The following is a 20532-nucleotide window of genomic DNA, read 5'->3' on the forward strand; positions in this document are numbered from 1 at the left end:
ATTTTAAATACAGCTATAGCTGGACTGCTTTTGCTGCTCTTCATGCCTGTAAAATAAGATACCAGCAGAAGGGAGTGTTCAACGTTCAGCTTTGCAAGGGAGAGTAAGCATGCCTGCTCCCACTGCAATCAGCAGGACCAAAGCAGGGGCACTGTTGATGTGTGAGACAGGTTGGCTCAGTTCTGAGATTTTTCTGGAAATGTGAGTTTATGTCTCGCCTGGTCCGCTGCCCTGCCACCTCTCCTGTGCTGAGAAGGGGGCACAATGTCATCTAAACAGAGGCAGCCAGGTGTGATGCTAAGAACCTCTCTCTGTAATGTAGAAATTGTCATGGCTAACATGGTGCAGTGCCCCTTTCTCTTGTTCAACCCTTTTTAAAAGGCAACAAAGCTTTCTGCATTGATCGGAAGATCAATGGAAGGTACTATAAGACTAAAACACAACTATCACCATTTGATATGTACAGCTTGAGAAATTTTGAAGTTGAAAATGTTTTGGAATTCTACAGAAACATAACCAAAACTCTTTCTGTTGGTTTTGTATGCACTGATGTTTGAATATCCCTTGTTCCAGGAAAAGCCTGTAAAAATATTCCCCTGCTTTTATCACAGTGAAATCAGAGAAAAGCATGTCTCTGGGGAATTCTCTGCACCACTGGGCACCAAATCATAAGGCTTCTACAGAAGAGCAAGATTGTTTGAAAACGCTCGCTAATTCAGTTTCTGATACTTTCAGATAATGTTAATAATTTTCCTCAGTACAGTGATTTACATTCTTTAAAAAAAACAAACCAAAACAAACAAACAAACAAACAAACAAACAAACAAAAAACCCTGCATTTTTCCTTCAGTTCTGGAACCTACTTGACTTCCCAATGAAGACAAACAGCACAATGCACATGGAGCTCGGATTGGTCCCAGTGAGTCTTAGTGTGATATCATCTGCTGCACATTTTTATATGGTTGCAGTTCATAACACTGCACCATAAGATAGAAAACAGTAAAAGCCTCCTTATTTATAAGGTTATTACAGGTATCCTCCAGTGTATCTCATGTGTATACATCCTGTCAAAATACTTCAGGATTTTGACAACAGTGCCTGAACTTATTTCAAGTGACATGATGTGGCTTTTTACTGATTTTTTTTTTACAGTTTTAGTATTTTTAAGCATAGCTAATAAAAGGGTTACCTGTGCCCCCAAAATAATAGAGAATTCTGTGATGAACAAAGAGGTTTCAATAAGCACCAGTCGAGTTTTGCAGTTAAATATCCTGTACCAGAAATTATTAGGATGTTCTCTGTAATTTCTCTGGAATAATATTAAAAACGTCTTGAAGTCTGAGGAAGGCATAGCAGGCCTAATTAATGCCCACACTGTTTCTGCAGAAAAACAGATTTCGTGTAATGTAAATGCGCTGCACAGAAAATGTTCTTGTGCTTAAATTGTAGTTTGTCCTTATTTTTCTCTTGCATAGTAATAGCGTATGGTATTTTACAACATGAGGTGCACCTTTCTTCAAATTTGCAAGTTGTATTATCATATCTCAAATGTGAAAAAGAATTATATAGTTTCTGTATTTAATTTTCCCTGTATTATTAAGTGTTGATATCAAACATGATCTGAGGCATATTTTCATATCCAAAGAGCGTGCCTGTGTTTGTGCACATCCATAGGTTCATGTCCAAAGGTAGATAGCTATTTCAATTTTGTGCTCATTATGTGTGTATGTAAATGCCAGTTTTATCGGGACCATTGTTTTTAGTTTTTAGAATAAAAGCTGAATCAGAATCTGAAAACACTGACACATCTGGAATTTATGAGCATTCCCAGGGAATGACAATTAGCGGTAGTCAACCAACCCTGTATCTCTTCACTGGTGGATTAGGATTTAGCTAATGAGAATGTGTTCAGAGAGGAGTTGGAGCATTTTATTCACTTGTTGTCAATTTAGTTAGGGATCTCTGTGGGTTTCAATCTGAGCTGACACCCAAAGGGTAGTTTAAAAAAAACCTTGTAACTTATCAGGTAGTTTTCTGCTATCAGTAGTTCTATGTCTAAATGTTAAGCCTTGTAGATCAGGAATTGTTGCTCTGCATGCTTATAAAGCTATACTGCTATCTGTGTTTCTAAAGCACCTAAAGTATCCTTTCAGTGATATCCAGGGAAAGGACAAACAGCAGTGGGCATAAATTGGAATACAGGAAGTTCAATTTAAATATATGAAAAAAAAACTGTAAGGGCAATTGGACAGTAAACCCTGAGAAGTTGTGGAGTGTCTTTGGAGATACTCAAAACCCAATTGGTTGCAATCCTGGATGGCCTCCTCTAATTGAATTTTCTCTGAGCTGGAAGGCTGGACTACAGAATCTCTCCTTGTCTGGGGTCTAAATCTATTTGTGCTTCCCAAGCAGGCAGGCTACGGAATACCCAGCATCTGCAGGTAACATCTGTGTGCGGGGTAGCAGAGTCCTGGAAGTGCGTGTCGTTGCTCCTGGGGCAGGGCCTGCAGGTTTGCTTCTAAACAGCCTTCAGATCTGGTCAAAGGGCTGCCATCAGGAAACCTAGGCATAATCGGTGCTACACAGTCCTTTTTTTTTTTTTTTTCTGAACTGACGTAGGAGAAAGCAGCCAATAAATACCCTGAATTCTCATAGTTCTTTGCCAGTGTAGTAGCAATAAGAGTCATCTGGTAATCAGTAAGTCCAAAAAAGTTTGCTAAATTCTTGTGCTCGCCTGAACATTGTTGATAACTAGGCTTACATTTCATAGGTGTGCAGTGCAATCCAGAATCAAGATTTCACTGTTATTGATGACTACTGCACTGGACTGCGAGCTCTTCTTTACCTGAAAAGCATTGAGGAACTTGAAGACTGGAATGGACAGAGTCCTACAACCATGCGCCATCAGAAAGGAAAACCAGTATCTGGAATTGCTGATCTGATAGGAAAGGTATGTTGTTTCATTGTTATTCCTGTATGACACTATGTCAACGCAATTCCATCTTCATTGAACACAGTCTCTGCTAATTGCTTTGTGATTTTTCTTTTTTGTTCAATGTATTAGCAAATATCTAAGGGCAGCTTAAGCAGGCAGACTTGAAATACCTTGATATTAGATAACTTTTTACTCTGAATATGATGTCTCCACTCTGTTTGTAATAGTGTGTCCAGTTTTAATGTGTAGGATGTGAAATAACAAATGCTTTGGAACAATTTCTGGACTGCTTGTTTTAGTGAAACTCAATTCTATTTAGACAGATAGGAACACTGTGCCAGGGCGTTCCACCATAATGCAATATTCAAGAGATATGAAAGACCCCTAGCACTAGACTTGACCATCTGAGACAGCTTCTGTCACAACCAAGTTGATAGTTGGAACGCTCCATCAAGTAGGAGATGATCCTACAGTCATCATGCCTGAGCACCTTGTGGTCTGTCATGGATACTGACTCCCATAGCTACTACAAGACAGGGAAGATCCAGGTGATGAACAGAAAAACTGAATAATTTAATAAATTCCACGAGATCATTTAAACCTAGAAAGTCAGTGGTGGAATAGGAATGTAAACTATGGTCTGTGTGAATTCCTAACCTCTAGACTGTCTTTCCTCTCTGCTCTAGTAGTTCCCTACTACAAAAGCATCTTTGGAGATTTTTGCCAGATACAATAGATTGCAGCAGCCCCAGTGCTGCTCACCCCTACACCAGGACACCTGCTGATCCTCGCTGAGAAGCAGGGAGGTGTAACTGGCTTCCTACTGATGCCCTGCTGCCTACTGCTTTAAGCAAAATACCTGCACAGCAGGAAGGCAGAGCTTTTGTTTCTGGTTACTAGAGGGGATCCCTTTGAAGACTGATTTCAGTTATACATCATGCCTATTGATTATCCTTCTAAAAATCTGATATAACACTGTTGAAAATGTTGTAAAAAGTAAAGAATTACAAAAGAATAGGATTTGGAGTGTCAGATGCCTCCAAATCTCTGCTTATCATTGCTGATGACTGGAGTTGGATTTAGCAGGAGATTAGAGACTCTGGAATTGTTGTTCTCTGTGGAGCTCTGAAAATTATAACATTACCTTTCAGGAGAAAAGACAATCCCATTCCTAAAGCTCTGAATAATACACTGCTTAAAAATAAAAGAAGATATAAGCAGTTTCATTTTCATCTACTTAAGCTAAGCAGTTAAGCCAGTCTCATAGGGCTATATCCAAACTTCCTTTCTGTATCACCTGTAGAAATACAGCATTTTCAATTCATGTGACAGATTTTTTGCAATTCTTCTTTAAAGCAGCACTCTATGTTCTTGGAATTAAGTTTGCATTTTACTAAACAGACAGCCATTGACAAAGATGTTTCTAGTGTCCATTTGAATAAGAAAAAGATTATAATTCTTAGTCTTTTCTGCTTGTCACTACATCAATAGTTAAAGCAGAAAAAGGTGGTGTGAAAAGATGCTTTAAGGGAGCATTTAATAATTCAAAGCAATCTTAACTTGAAACGGGTCACATGAAAAAGAATGAAAAACAAAGCCTGATGTAATCGTGGCTGGCTGGCTCTTTTAGGTGTTTTAAAAGAGCAAGATATTCAGAATATAGCTGATTCTGTAATTGAGTGCCCTTAGCACAGAATCATATCATTGGATCATTGCTACTAAATAATAAAATATAAAGCTGCACCATTGATAAAGCAGTGATATTTTTTAAACCGAAGCTCAGGATGACTGTCCAAGAATAAGCATTCAAGGGAAAAGGAAGAAAAATATCACCGCACGGGTAAAAGGAAGTACCGTGATAAATGATCCTACTAGGGGCAATCAAATACAAAAGCTTGATATCATTAATATTTATAATATCATAATTAGCTGCACTGTGCCTAAGCAGTGTTATTAGTGTAACTAATTATGTCATCATAAACTAAGTTAGCAATACTATAGGAATCAGTATTCTTACCTTCATAAATTATTATCAATATTGGATTTCATGTACTTGTGCCTAGCAAACTCAGTTAAGTATTGCAGTTCCATCTAGATTCAAACACAAGTATCTAGCTTGCTTGGCAGCAAGTAATAACATGCACTCCTGACTTTCTTTCTAAAATAAATTCACCGAAAAGCATACCCTTACTCCCCCTTGAAAAAGGAGGAGATAGCCTACTGATGTGATGTGTATGTTCTCATTGATAAAAATAATGTGTGACCATATCTTACATGTGCACTAAAATGTGACAGCCAGAAACCTTCCTTCCAGTTTTTAAAAACTTCCAAGGAGATGTCCGAGTTTCTCTTGGCATTACTGTGAGATGAAATGCAATTTCTTTGGTAAAATCCCCTTAAGAAGCTAAACAGCAAATACTGATGAAGTTTTGCATTTTAAAAAGTGAAGATGTCCATTTAAAAATGTTGTGGTTTATTTGCAGTAAACATAAAAATATAAAGGAACAACTCTCCATTTTGTAAGTGATGAAATTTCTATGGATTTTCATATGAAAACATAGAGATAATTCAGGCAATTGAAAATTTAATGATAAGAAACGGTAGAACAAGTATAATTTTCAAAAGCTTTGAGAACCACTTGCTTCCTGATTGTATAAAAGTTCATTAAGCCTTTCCCAGTCCTCAGTATATTACAGAATTAGGACTGGTCCTATTGCTAATTAAATATGTTCACAATGGTATCTATGTGGACTCACAGTGTGACACTGAATGTTAACATCCATATTTTTATATAGCAGTGCTCTAGCCTTTAGATAATTCATGTCCTTTCCTCATATCAGCATCAAATAGATGCTGAGTGCAGAGTGTTGCCACAGGAGAGTGACACAGTAGAATTTTGTCATGAATTTTTTTTAGTATTTGATGACCAGAGTCAATGAAATGATAAACACTTTCTTCTAAGCAGAGCACCTGACATCAAAGCGAAGCTGTCTTGCCCTGCAGACACCAGATAAATGGCAAAATGAACAGTTATCTCATTGGTTGTTACATTTATCACAATCATTTCCTTTGTAAACAGAAATTATACTAAAAATACTGTGCTAAGTGGTGTGAATAGGCAGTTTAAGAGCAGACACACCCACCTTCGGCTAAAAGGGAGAATGATTTTGATCAGTATCTGTTCATGCTTTTACACTAATGCTACAAATACTTTCATCTGATAATTTCTAGCCCTTAACAAATGAGAAGCATCATAGCTCTGACAAATATTTTGGAAACTCAAGTGCTGTTTTTTTGCTTTGCAACACTGCATAATGTGTTTTTTGGTCTATAGACTCTAAATGCATCATCTTTGAGGCAGCTGATACATATTCTCTAATAGTTCTTCTCTAACACTAGCATTCTATGTTTACTAATGCAGTGGTTGCTGCTACAGTCAGTATTTGCCATTGTCCCAAGATGTGACCTGTGATAGTACGCTACCTGTCATACCAATGAGATTTCCACTTACAAATACTAAACTCAGTTGTGGCTTCAATTCACTGGGTCCCATAGCTTCCCATAGCTCCACTAATTTTTTTCACACTTTACCAGGAGTGCAGCCTAAAAACACTGCCGCTCCAAAGACAGTCCTAGCATAGATGCTGCATCAGCCTCACAGAAGTGGACAAAGCCAGTCTTCAGGGCTTCCTTCCTCATTGCTTTTCTGATGGCTTATTTAGGTGTTTTTTTTTTTCTGTGAGAGGACCTGACATTTGAAACTTTGACACAGATGGCTGCCATTAATATCACCTCTGAGTCACCTTTCCATTGAATGTATGAAATAAACCTTGTCAGCTTGTCTCAGCTATAATCTCAGCTTGCAAATATAGACAGTGAGATGAGAGAGTGGCAAGGTAATGGTGACACCACACTGCTTTCTCACTGACTCCCTCAAGGAAGAACTTCTGTAAAAGCACGCTTGCCTCATCATGAATTTAGATAGAGATCAAGAGCATGATGCAATGAGGCAGACAGTTAAGCATGCTCTTACAACCCAAAAATTATTAGGGTGGCTGCATAAGAGGAGGAGAGCACAGTTAGTATCCCTATAATCCCAAATTAACTGAATTGTGTTTTATAATAATATCTCTGAGTTTCCAAGGAAGATATATCAACAGGAGAGATAAAGATAACTGTGTTCTCACTAGGCATCTAGACAGGGTACAGTATTCCCCAGAGGTGCAATTTGATCTCCTCTGCCTAGTCACTGTCTCACCTTGTCTGTTTATTACAGGAATCTTTTATTAGTTGCTCACTGATCTTACTCCAGGGAGCTGAAGTGATTATGTCCAAGAAATACACTGGTGTCAGCTGATGGCAACAGAAGTGGTATAGTGTGTTTCTCTATAAACTTCCACCTAATGTCAGCTATAAAAATCATACTTAACACAGTGGTCTCTGCACATGCCAGGTAGCTAAACATGTGGCAGTTTATGGGTTCATAGGAAGGAGTAAATATATACAGACATTTCATACCTGGCTTTCAGCACCAGAAGTTTGAAAACCAATGGCATTTGTTTGGTTGTATATAAAGGCTAAAAAAATAAAAAGGAAAATAATTAACCAAAGTGTCTTCATTTCAGAATTATCCAAAACAGAAACAAACTCTTTATCCTAGTGGATCCTCCTCAACTTTTATGATTGTGTTGTAATGCAAATGTTAAAGCCATATCTGATAAAAACATGGACAATTTCTTCAGCAGAGATGAAAGAGAGTATCCTGAACGTGTGCCTTTCGGTGTAAGAAGAAAATTCATAGAAAATTCTTGTAATTTAAATGTAACAAACTGACAATTTTGTTCTCTAAATACACGGACTTCCTGTTATGAGTAAACATACTTTCCATTGAATATCAATGGGTACTAGAAGCTGATTCTTCTGAGTATAGAAGCCTGCTGAATTTTAACTTTATTGCAGTCAAATCTGAACAACCTTTTATAGCTCAAAGAGAAAATTTTGCAAAACCTTAAAGGCTTCATATGAAATATTACATTGGCTCTTCTATTGAATAAATAAACTACCAGCTACATAAGAACACTGTTGAACACTGTTGCCATGCATGCATCAAGTTTTGGCTGCTTTCAGATTCTTCAAGATTTCTGACCACCTTCAATGAGCAGAAGTGTTCACCTCTCATATTTGGAAGTGCCCTTTGTGGACTATTGTTTGGGAAAGCAAAGTTTTCCAGCATGGTGAAGAACTGCCCACTTGTTTACAGCAGTTGTCACCAGCCAGAAACACAGATCACCTCATCAAATGGTAGTTTAGAGGTCACATTACAAAACAGACCTTTCTTCCCTTACTCCCAACAACAGTTCTGAAGATTCAGACAAAGGTGAATTTTAGGCTGATCCTATTGATCAGTGACTTCCTGTTCATGAATGCTTGCACCTGAAATATAGATTTCAGCCAGTCACAGCTCCTCAGGGACATGGTTTAGTGGACAGTATTGGTGGTATGTGGATGGTTGGACTAGTTGATCTTTGAGGTCTTTTCCAACCTTAATGATTGTATGATTCTAAGTGTAAGCCACTGTTGGTAAAGAAGGGTTTTTTCTTTAGGGTAGTAAATGGACTGTGCATCGGCACACTCAGGGACTGTTATAGCCTCTGCTTGTTGGACTGACCAAAAATAAGGTTTTACAAAAATGTATCTGCAGACAGATGAAAAAGTAAGTCCTTTCCTCCTGCTCCCCCCTCCTCCATTCTTCACTTTCTGTCCCAGGGTGGAGAAGGGCCTCCCCAGATGTGGGAGTCTGATGGTCTGTCTGCAGAACATCCTCAGGATTGGTCTGGGGAGCACTAGCAGAGCAACCCTCTGCACCCTGCTGTACCAGTCACATGGCTTTGTTGCTGTTTAAATATAAATCCCCCAGAGTTTGCAGGGCTAGATAAAAGTCCCTAGCCTAAACAATATCTGAAGAAACAACCTCTCTAACATCAGTTTTTTCTTAACGGGTCCATTACGGAAGTTTATGTTGTGATTATCTACAGTGTGGTTTCTTATGCAGTCCACAGTTTCTTATAAAAAATGTACCTTCCCTAACAGTGGAAGCCATTTTCAGTAGAAATTGATAAAACAAAAGGAACTAGGATTATTAAGGTAAAGGTAAGAAGTTTAATCTTTGTAGGTTTTATATGTACTGTATGCTAAATTTGCTTTAAGCACTGAGTTTAAAGTTTGATATTCACAGCTAGTGAATGTGGCTATTAAGAAACAGTGTATTCACATTAACTCCTTGGCTGTGTTGGTTTTAGTGCTTTCACTGCTGGCAACAGACACCATGCCGGGAAAATCCAGCTCTTGTTGCAAAAGGATTTTTAAAAAATCCAGGCACTGCCAAAAATACATAATTCTTTTTTTGTACTCTGCAGTTTGTTTTACTTAGGAAAATGGCCTGGTCATACCCTGCAGCATGCATTCATTACAGTGATCTTTGACTGGCAGATGCAGAGTAATAAGATGCATATTTTAGTGCTTATTATAATACCCTGTCCAAAAACAACTTGACAAATTTGTGATTTCGACAGTATCTCATTTTGCTGGCTGCAGTGCTCTGTGATTGCCTGGTCCACGTGGCTTCCAGATTATGCATACCACCAATACTGCTCATTAAAATGGCCACAGTTCACCAGTTTCGGTAGCTTGGAACGAACTTGGAATGAATTATTATACAACAAAGAGGCTGCTGTCATGCAGAACAAAAGACAAGCAAAAGAGAGCTTTGGCTTAATGAGGCTAAGTGAGTGTCTCCCCTGCATCACCAGCTACTTGACGGCCTTTGAGCATGGATTTTTTTCTCCACAGGCCAAAACCTTTGGTCTATTATTTTGTGTTTATGCACCTTGAGGCTAATATACATTTTAATATGCTGCACATGGAGAAAAAAATCAGCCATTAGATTAGAACATGTGCACTCCCTGTTAAGTTAATGACAGCCGAACATAGAGATAAATTTAGGTTTTCATATTTAATTATAGCACGGCGCAGTACGTTTAGCAAGGATAAATTGCACTATTATTATGCTTCATTTTTTTTGACATCTTTTCATATTAACCATGCGCACTTACCCCCACTTCCTCCCCAGTGACACACTTAATGTCTGTGTGCATCATCCTCCTCTAACACCATTAATTTTTTATTCTGTACAGTTGTATATGTATTGTTGTATTTGTTACTTATCTTGCTGGTTGGATAAAACCATTCAAAACAGTCCTAGTGTTAGGTGATCTACATAAGCAATAAGGACAGAAAAGACATGAAAAGAATTGGCTGGCATGGCCAGACATGGCTTCTCCCGTCTGCTGTTGGAGCAGGGCTGTCCAGCCCTTCCTCCTGGGATGCTTTAAGTGCAGTGTGCTCTGTCTGTGATTGCAGAGAGCTAGCCCCATTCTCAGAGAGCAGAATTAGAAAATAATGCACGGAAGCTTTAATTAGTTCTGCAGAACTATACAGTTGGGTAATATTAATATGGATAATGGGGAAGAATTATAGTGTTGCTTTTAGCATTTAGGAACGAAAACAGAGCTAAGATTGGTAGGTAGTACATGTGCTTGTTGGGGCTTTGAACGTGCATTGCTTCTGTGTGTCAGAGCTGTTGCTCCAAAAGCAGGATTTAGACCAGACCTCAGCCTGGTAGATGATGTGAAATTAAAAGCAGAACAAGATGGTGCCCAATTCAGCCTTTGCATGTCCTTATTAAGTTTTAATGGGAATGTTTGATAATTTCCCTGTGTATCTGATGGTGATGTTGGACTATTTGTCTTTACCTGAGAGAATGCTGAGATTTGATTTCAGCTCTGGGCTGAGTTATTCAGCTTGCTGTGTCTTGTGAAAAATATGTTTGCGTGCTTCACAAAATTAAGGAAATACTGCTATTTTCCAAAGTGGATTAGAGCAAGTAATAACTCATAGGAAGATTTTCCTACTCCTGCTGTGTGTATAAGCAAGTAGAAGATATTATGCCACAGGCTTATTCCTAGATTATTCCTTATTGGATAGTTGTTTCGTGACAAAAGACACTGTGGCTTGATGACCAGAGGGTCATGACAGGAATAATAATCACCATATGACAGGGTGTCTGGATCTTGGTGATAAAGCATTCCTCATGGCAATCAGTCAGCACTTGCTGGTGCAAGAATTTTCCTCAATGGCAGAGATCAGCTTTTTCATATTCATTGAAAGCAAATCAGTCTCTCTCTCCCCTTCCCCCACCCTCTTCCTCCAACCTTCGGTTCTGTATCAGCTTTTACAGCCAAAGAGATTTTTCTTTGTGAGGTGAAACTCAAAGAGTTTGGGGATGTTTAGGACACTGCAGTGTTCAGGGGATTGGTATTAGTTGCAGAGCCTTGTTTTTTGCATCCTCGCTGAGTAAAGTCCTGGTCAGTAGTGACTGATAGCTAATTGTCTGTAGTTCAAGCATCAGAAAATGTCAGCAATTAATTTATATGTGCAAAACCATTCTCTCTGATTCTGTAAGTGCAGATTTTGATGCAAATTGCATCTGTGGAAGCAAGGTTGTGCCTTTCAAAATGTAAGCTATAATTACTAGTCTGAGGACCTGATGATATGAAATTCTTCCTCTAGAATCTACCCCTAGTGAGCCAAGCCATTTATTAACAATATTGTGTATTTCTAAACAGTATTTCTAACTACCTTTATTGTTCGTTAAGCACTGGTAAAATGCTTGATATTATCTGAGGTAGTGTTAAGGAGGTTATATCCTACTAATATTCAGATGACTTAGAAACATCTAGCCAACCAAAAATGTCTCTTCTGTACCTCCAGGTAACTATTATTAGCAAATGCTTCATTTATTTATGTGTTCCATTTTGTTTATAGTACTAGTCACAGATGCACTTACTGATGTGCACACAAAGACTTGGGCTCTTCGCCTCTGAAACAAACAGTGCCCCTCAAGCACCTGAGGAAGCTGTCTACTCAGATAGAAAGATGCTTCGTGAGCCGCAATGCTCGTGTAAGGAAAGAACAAAACAAAATCTGTGGAATTGGCTGTAGCAGATTAAATATTGCTTTTCAGGCTGTTTTCCAATTACTGTATTATTACTGGTTTAGTTTTGAGAGAGATTTTATGCCTTCTCATTTCATTTTCTTGACTAAAACATCTCTTGTTTTAAGAACAGGTTTATTTAGGAGCCCTAAGTGTAGTCACAGGTACAAATGTATCAGAAATCTAGGAGTGACTTATGGGGAGAGGCTAAAGAAGCTAAACTTGAAAGTGTCTGTATGTCCTTTCTAAAGGATGCACACAAACATAACAGGTGAAGAACTCAAATCTACAAATATTTGAAGTTTGCAATCAATCGAGAGAGAGGAATTTTATGATGTAGAGTGAAAATTCAGCCAACACTGAATTGGAAGAAAAGGATGTGTTCAGGAAAAGCAGCAGAAAAAATATCCTGATTGGAACGCAAGTCTTTTTGAAGTGATGGAGGTTTCATGCTGTGTTGCTGAGATTAAAGGGAGGGAGGACTTTTAAGACTTGAATGCATGAAGTCTAGCAAAATCCTGCCAGGAGACATTTCAGGTTGCCAGGAGTATGTGCTGGGCTTTAGATTTTTCTTGTCTGATTTGCACGTGCTACCATATGGCCCTTTGAGCATTTCAGCTGAGCCCTAGCAGCTATCCTTGGAAGCCACTGCTTCCCAACAGAGTGTTTCAGTGGCTCAGTATATGCCATTGGAGCCAACTGTACCTGGCAATATGCAATTGAAATGTCTTTCTGCTTAAAGATTAAGAACATATTTAAGGATCTTGATTATGATCTTTGCCACAGATTTTATTTTCATTGAAAATAATTTCATTATTTTCATTTCATATTTAAAAAAAAAAAAACACAGTGAAGATTTTTCTGTAATCATCTGTTTCCAATCACATGTATGCCTCAGCTTCGGGAGTGGCAGTTTGTGGGTCTTTACAGACAAATGGACTAAAAATGTCTTTCTGTTTCATTGCACATTAGTCATACTTTGGCAGAGGGCAACTGCCTCCAGTAAGTGAAAGGAAACGTTGGGCACGCCATTTCTACATGTAGGAGTTGAGAAAAGAGGTTTCTCTACTTTGCTGACCTATCCATGCTGCACAGAATTCATTAAGGCCCTGGAACCGTGTTTGGGTTGTTCCTGGGAGCAATTACAGCCAGCCTGTAATCTGCAGCTCTGTAGCACATTGGGGCTCTATAATAGTTTGAAGGGGCCTGGCAAGTATTTTATTGATTTCCTGGGATCTCATTCAGACTGATTGCGCTTGGGTACTCCGATGGTTGATGTTTAAGAACACCTCCACTAGCTATTATTAAGAAGGTGGGTCTAATCTTCACGTAGATAAGACCTTATTTGCCCTTCATTCAACTCAGCAGACAAGTTTTAATGAAATAGCTCCGTTTTATTCTTTATGCCACATCTCTGTTTTTGATTGCTACATTTGGAACTACTGAGTTTAAGTCAATATAGCCCATATATTGCTCAGGATGTGTCATATTGTATATCTATCCTTTTGTTATACATTTTGTCTTTCCTATTTTTCTGCTTGGAATAATTAATGCATTTTTTTCTACTACTATGATGTAGTATCTCTTCCAAGTTGCTGATTTATTTATACATAAAAACTATCAAATACCTTGCTGTTTTATACAGTATGTCTGGATTCATAAGAAACCCAGAAGCAAAGCACTGAAATAGTGCATGTTTTTTTTTTTAACATCTTTTTTACATTCAAGACCTTGCAGTTGAGTTTAAAGTAGTTCAATTCTAGAACCTATCTATTATAATTCTGTTTGTTTATATTACCCATTTTTACACCATAGAGCATTGCATCCTAAATGCTAATCATTACTTACTATTTGCTGAATAGTCATGTTCTCATGTAAAATATAAAAGATATGCCAAAAATGTATCCTTTCCAGTTCCAGGTTAGAAGTCTACTCCAGGCTCACCAGACTTTTTTCACTGCCTTTACTGAGCCTTTTTTGCTGATAGCTTCTGACATTTTGAAGTGTCCATTTCAAAAATTTCCATTTGCATTTTGAAAACTACAAAGCCCTATGAGCACAAATATATCTACATGTTTTCTTTTACTCAGAGTGTATCACTAAGCTACGAACAACTCACATGCCATTTACACTTGCATAAATGACATTGTGAAGCCTCTAAACATACCTGTTAAAGCAGAGCACCAAGAATCTTTTGGCGAGTGTACCATGAGCATGGTATTCATAAGCAACATTTATAAAAGAGCACCCAGGAAGAGGGAGCATGGTCTTTTGGGGCAGCTGCTCTGGGTGGTACAAAGCACACTTAATTAACGTCTCATGCTCCGGGATTCCTCTCTTTCCCTTCACGACAGAATCATAATCATTTATTTGATAGACCACAGGCATTTTATTAGTAAGTTTGTCATAGCTTGGTTCTGATTTTGTGTGTCTGATCTGTGGGTGGACTTCTGTGCCTGCTGCTGGATTTTGGCCTTAATTATAAAGAGAAAGCAGATGGAGAAAAAAAGTGTTTACAGTTTTCCTATAACTTAATTTATTTTTCTGTTGTTTATCTCCAACATACTTTAGCCTACATAGTGTGAATTGTTTGCAAAGTTATTTATAACAACATTGAGGATGAACTTGCAGTCTGAAAAGCTTGTAAGTCTGCATCCATTTAGAAAAACATGATTTCCTTCTGTATGGGAACTGTTGAGTCACAACCTGAACCACTGATTGATCACCTGAAGAAAGGACTGAGTCAGCCATGGGAGCACAGGTGAAGGCTCCACCCCTCCTAGACCCCCATATAAGGGCTGACCCCCACTGGGTAGGGGTCTCTTTCTAAAGAACTCTCCTATTTGGAGTTTTCTACTGGGAGTCTTGATCCTTGGATATGGGTGAGCATTTCATTTTTGATTGTCGCTTTTCCACCACCATAATCTTTCCAACTATAACACCTGTAAAGTACCATCCTCACCACACTACTCTTCCAGCTGTACATCTCTTGACTGTACACCTTCTTATACATTCTGAAAGTTTGTTTTAGAAACCCAGCAATGAGAACTGTGACCAAAACCTTTAGGCACATCTAACTCAAAGCCTCTATTAGAGCCTATCCCTACTGACTGATATTTGTTTAGAAAGTGGAACTGGGTCAGGATGTGACAGTTGCTCTTTAGCTGTATTCAGGTATGCTGAATGTTGGCTTCCCCATCTCTAGTGGAATTAATGTTTGTTCAGTTAAAATTCATTCGAGGCAAGGTATGCCCAGTTAACCTATCCTGCGGTGAGGGACTGCATCGCAGCACAACATGACTCAGTTTCAAGCACTGGAAGATTGTACAGTGCTATCAGTCCTTTACAAGATAATTACGTAGTGCAGTGTCCAAGACAATTCTCTTGCAATGTAAACTTGGAGAATTAAGACTTTAGTAGGTAGTGGTGGATACAACAGTACCTCTGCTCCTAGCTATAGTCAGCTCTCTCTGTTTCAGTCCCACAAGGGCAATATAATTTTCTTCCTTTCTTGCAGCTCATAAACACAGTTCTCTTCACAACATACACCATATGCCATTGGAAAAGGGCTGTAAAGTTTTATAGATATATTTGAGGGTATTATAAGGGGATAATAAAGTAAAAATAATGCAAAGAAATAGAAATTATTGAACAACTGAATTAAAATATTAGGCTGGGATAGTTTCCCTGCATTTGGTTCCTAATTGGCCATTATGGTTATGAAGCGGTAGAGTTCTTTTTTAGAGTTAAGAAAACTAAGATGAAATTAATTTTAACAGTAACTGTAAACACTTGTTTAAATATACATAGTTTCAGAACTTTGCTGAAAACTATTTAATACTAGCTAATTCAGTACAAATTTGATTTATGATTTTTTTTCAAATTTTTGAATGGTTTTAGGAAAATATTTTAGCCGATAGATGAAAGTTTTCACTCATATATATTGAAATGTTAATTAAGCCACATTACAGTGAGAGATAAAGTACAGTGATGGTCATGTCCAAATTACAGATATTTTGTTCAGTCAGAAATCAGTTTCAAACCAAAATCTGTCCTCTTTGTCTGGAAACCCAGCAGGGAAAACAACATGATTGGTCTCGGTCATGCTGCCCTCATGTTCCTTTTTAGAGGTGAATATTGTACAACATGATCATTTTAAACGTAAAAGTGGGCAGCAGGATACTGACAGTGCTGACTAGAGTAGCATAGTTTACCTGTGTTTTCCCAGATAGAAGTTCTGCACCTCAAAACTTTCATTCCAAATTGTGGGTATTTTTTTCCCTCCAAAATAAGATGGAGTAGAATACATGTGAACTCTTCTCTTAGAAAACAGTCTCTTGGAAATCACAGAAAAAAATTCACGGTGTTTCAGTGCTTCCTCTCCCACGACAGCCATAGTGGCTGCTCCTACCTCAGCCTGCATGGCCCTTTTGCTAGCTCCCACCCACCTCACCGTGAAAGCTGCTGTCCTGAAGCCTGGTGGCCCTCATGTCCTCATCCTGACCACTGCATGTAAAGTATGCTTTAAAAGAGAGACAAAAATGTTATGTTGTAGTGTATGTCTGGGCTTAAGTTCTAGAGGAATTCTTGAAAGGTAACATTTAGCTTAGTGGTTTTAACTGGAACCAAGCTTCTGGCTGTGGAGGGAGCTTGGCTAAAGTTTGATTTTATTTGTGCTCCTGATAGCTTGTATGTACATAAGAAATGTAAGACTCTGTGATAGCTACTCTAGTTTTTAGTATGACCTATAACAGCTGATGACGTCTCCAATTATTTTTCATCCTATATGCCAGCAACTAGAAACTTCAGATAAACATTGAAGTCTACTTTGCTTTGTCTTGCTATAGGGGCACATTCTTTTCCACAACTTGGAAAAAAAAGAAAAAAACAAGAGGGATAATATACATCCATTAATATATACAAAAATACAGCATGAAACCCAGAGTACCTGTGCCTGATTTTCATGGGAGGATGCTTAAAATGAATTCGACTGTTTTCCAGGGAAAAATTATGGCACACTGCTTGCGTATAAATTAACAACAATGAAAGAGGTAAATTAAAATTGTGACATCAATTTCATTTTTAGCTCTGTTTTGCACTTACATAGAAGGATTTATTACTGTGATTTACCTTCTGCTGTGAGGTAAAAGAAAGTATAAAGTAGCAGCGGTTGTAATTATTTCCTAGAAAACTTCAGCTTGCAGCAAATGCTCAAAAGCATGAGTTACAGCAAGCCCACTGGACCCATCCTCCCTCCATTTTCTAGGCTGGGTTCCCAGCATTTTCTGGCATGTCACTTAAGCAGCAAGGTTCAGCACCTATTAAAGGGAAGACCTATCAGCCATCTCAGATGAAGTACTAACCTCCTTTATCACCTCCACTTTTTTGGCATGTTTGCTTTTCCCTACCTCCCAGCATGAGCTAGAAACTGGGATGGTGGTGGCATGGAAGCCCTAGGTGGGCTGTCCCAGGACAGAACAACAAAGTAGGTCTTGTTATTTTCTGCAGCACAATCAGTACCAAAGATCCTTTGCTTTTTACGTGCTAGCTTAAAACTCAGGGTGAAGTCTGTACTCCATGACTCCATCCATTCCATGTGCTTGCTGGATCTTCAGCAGTGCTCTTTTTCTAATACAGCTGTCTGAGGTGACTGAGGTGGTGTAAGGGCATGTCCTAAGCTGTGACACAAGCACCCACAGAATTTAAGAATCAATTAGTGTTTTTGCCTTTCACTCTGAGAGTAAAAGGCACATTTTCAACTTTGCCTTATCTCTGCAGGAGCATGTCTGCACTGCTGCTTGCTTTTCTTTTTACAGGAAGGAAATTAGTAAGATCTTACCAAAACAAAACAGCCTGTCCAGTACCCAAAGAATAGAAATGAGAGAGCAGGTGAGCCATGTAAGATAGGTGGAGTTTATTAGTTAGCAGACACTATTGTAATGATGAAGGTGGCATAAAACTTTTGCAAGAGGAGACAACAGTATGAAGCAAGTGTCCATTTTATCTCATTTCTTTTGTCTTTCTGAAACAGTCATGAGAGGTAGGCTCAAAAAACCTAATTAAGCACTGAAAGGAAATGAAAATTAGTTCCCAGTTCCATTGCCCAGGCTGATACTGTGCACACTCAATTTGTATTATTTTCAGAGAAAAAGTAAGACATTAGACCAGAGTTCTCAAAGTACTTATTCTTGAAGAGACAGACCAGGTGGCAGGGCTATTCCTCCAATACTGTCCATTAGGACCAGCCAAGTGTTTGGCATAGCTCAGATCTGTTTTGTTCTTATAAAAAGAATCAGTGAGCCCCCACTGTTACTTATTTCTACAGGGAAAATATACAAAGACTTTCAAGCAATGTTTTTCTAAGGAAAAAAAAAAAAACAGCAAATTATATTAGATAAACTGGGTTCCCATGGAAGGAGGAACCTATGCTATTTTTTTTTTAAGCTGTTTTTTCACTTAGAGATCAAATTAAAATATTATTACCTTTTGATCTTTGATCTATCTTTGATCTATCTGTGCCAGTGTTAAGCATAACTGATACCTATGAGAATATACCTGAAAGAAAACTTAATAGCAGTGTGATGATGCTTTGCTTCCAAATTAAGAGTACACTGGCATTATGCAGATTATGCAAGGAATCCTTGCTGTTAACTGAGAAGTCATGTACCTTAAGGACACATCTGAAGCAGCAGCTTACTTTAAGACCATACTGAAGATATATCTCAGACTTTGGCTTATGCTGAAATGTTGTTTATTTTCTTGGGGTTTTTTTAGGAAAAAAAAAATGGTGTTTATACTCTTCCCATTTTTGAAGATAAAAAATATGTCCTTAAATGTTAAAAACTGCAGTGATATCTGTGTTAAATAATGCCATGCTAGGACTCACAAGATTTAATTTATAACCATAAAAAGTGAGTTTGGTTCCAGGAAGTCCCTAATGACAAAGAATAGCATTTATTGAAACTAGTTGGATGTGACAGTGTTTTACTTCAATGTGCCTGGGCACTGACATCAGAAGTGACTAGATTCCTATAGGCACCTAACTTCAGAAAGTAGAGAGATGGCTGTACTTTCAAATTAAACGTGCCCGGGAATATTCCTAGGTACTGAGGCCAGCTGGCACCGTGCAGCCTGTGCCAATGATCAGAAGCTGTTAGTCTCCAAAGCAGGTTGGCTGCAGGCAGGCTGCCTGCTGGGAGCAGCTCCTGGAGCACGCTGACTTCCAAAGCCTCTCTAGGAATTTCTGGGATGCTGATAGTGAGTGCAGGCCATGGAGCAGGCAAGAAAACATTGTAACACTTTCTTAGGATAGATGACAGCATTCTTTTGCCCAGGAACACTCCCAGGCTTGTTTACTACTGTGAATACAGACTGAGACTCTTACAAAAGTATTAAAGCAAGAGAGGGGGGAGAGCAGTGATTATGGTAGTATGTGAGTGGGCACGAACAACGGACAGATGGACATAAAAATGAGCTATATTGGGAGTTTGTGAAAATTGCACTGGGAAAAAGCTCTCACAGCCTGAGGCTCCAAAAAAAAAAATCAAGAAAACCACTCAGAATTTTTTAGAAGCGTTCCAGAAATATCTGCTATCTGAAATAAAATAAATTTAGTGTAATGTAGTATATGTGTGACTAATTCACATATTTATGGATGATGTGACTAATCCAAGTATGGATAGTCTAGAAAAACGACAGCTCACTACCTTTCTAAATAGAATAAGACAGCTAACCCCTGAATTCATTGCATCCTAATGGATGGATTCAGTTGTAAGTAAGAGTAGGACAAAGTTGCAGTAATTCAAATGAGAGCTCTCAGAAGCTATTTTTACATTAAGAAGTACAGACAAATAGGAATGGAGTCGCAAAATGAAATGGGTGCTGCTATAGACTGATGTCCATACAATATGTGTTTCAGAGGGGTTTTACTGTGTTCTAGCTCTAGTCTGGCCTCATGAGCTAAATGCTCATTAGCAGCTGAAGCTCATTTCAGGTGTACTGCTGCAGCACACATTCAGGTTTCATTTAATCCAAAATATAACCCAAGTTTGTGCTCTCTGAGACTGCTCTGCAGTGAGAACCAAAGCACAGTATGTGGGGATAATCAGGACATTCCCTTCAGAAGTGCACACCTGATTTAAACTGAACCACTAATGTGGTGGCTCCTGGAGAGCTCATGCAGCAGCACCACAGCGATGCAGAGCTAATGTGTGCAATTAGTGAGCAAGCCAAGGCCAGCCAGCAGTGGAGCAGAGACAGGAGCTGATAACCACACAGAAAAGAAAATGTTTGCTTAGACCAGGAAAGATGTTGTGCAAGCATAAATGCATTAGCGCAAAGCAGAGAAGGAAAGCCTATGCTTCTGTTAGTAGTGGTTTCACGCATGGAATTCTATGGACTGGTAAGAAAATTGTTTCACCAAAGCTTGCTCACAATAGCAAAATAATGTATCATAGAAAGAAAAACAGACTCTGAAAATGTACTTCTGAACATATCTGGCTTTGATGTACTACAAAACAGTTTAAAAAAAAAATTTTGGTGCTAT

At 38.5% G+C, this 20532-nt stretch overlaps 1 protein-coding gene across 3 annotated transcripts in view; it reads left to right on the forward strand.

Moving 5' to 3' along the window:
- DPYD (dihydropyrimidine dehydrogenase) overlaps positions 1-20532 on the forward strand; it is a 316870-nt gene that overhangs the window by 268875 nt on the left and 27463 nt on the right. For all 3 annotated transcript variants that reach the window (XM_025152950.3, XM_025152951.3, XM_426639.8), the window contains one exon: positions 2771-2950. In XM_025152950.3, the coding sequence (XP_025008718.1) occupies positions 2771-2950 (180 nt within the window). The remainder of the gene's footprint in view (positions 1-2770; positions 2951-20532) is intronic.

Source organism: Gallus gallus, chromosome 8 (assembly GCF_016699485.2).
Source record: "Gallus gallus isolate bGalGal1 chromosome 8, bGalGal1.mat.broiler.GRCg7b, whole genome shotgun sequence".
NCBI classification, from domain to species: Eukaryota; Metazoa; Chordata; class Aves; order Galliformes; family Phasianidae; genus Gallus; species Gallus gallus.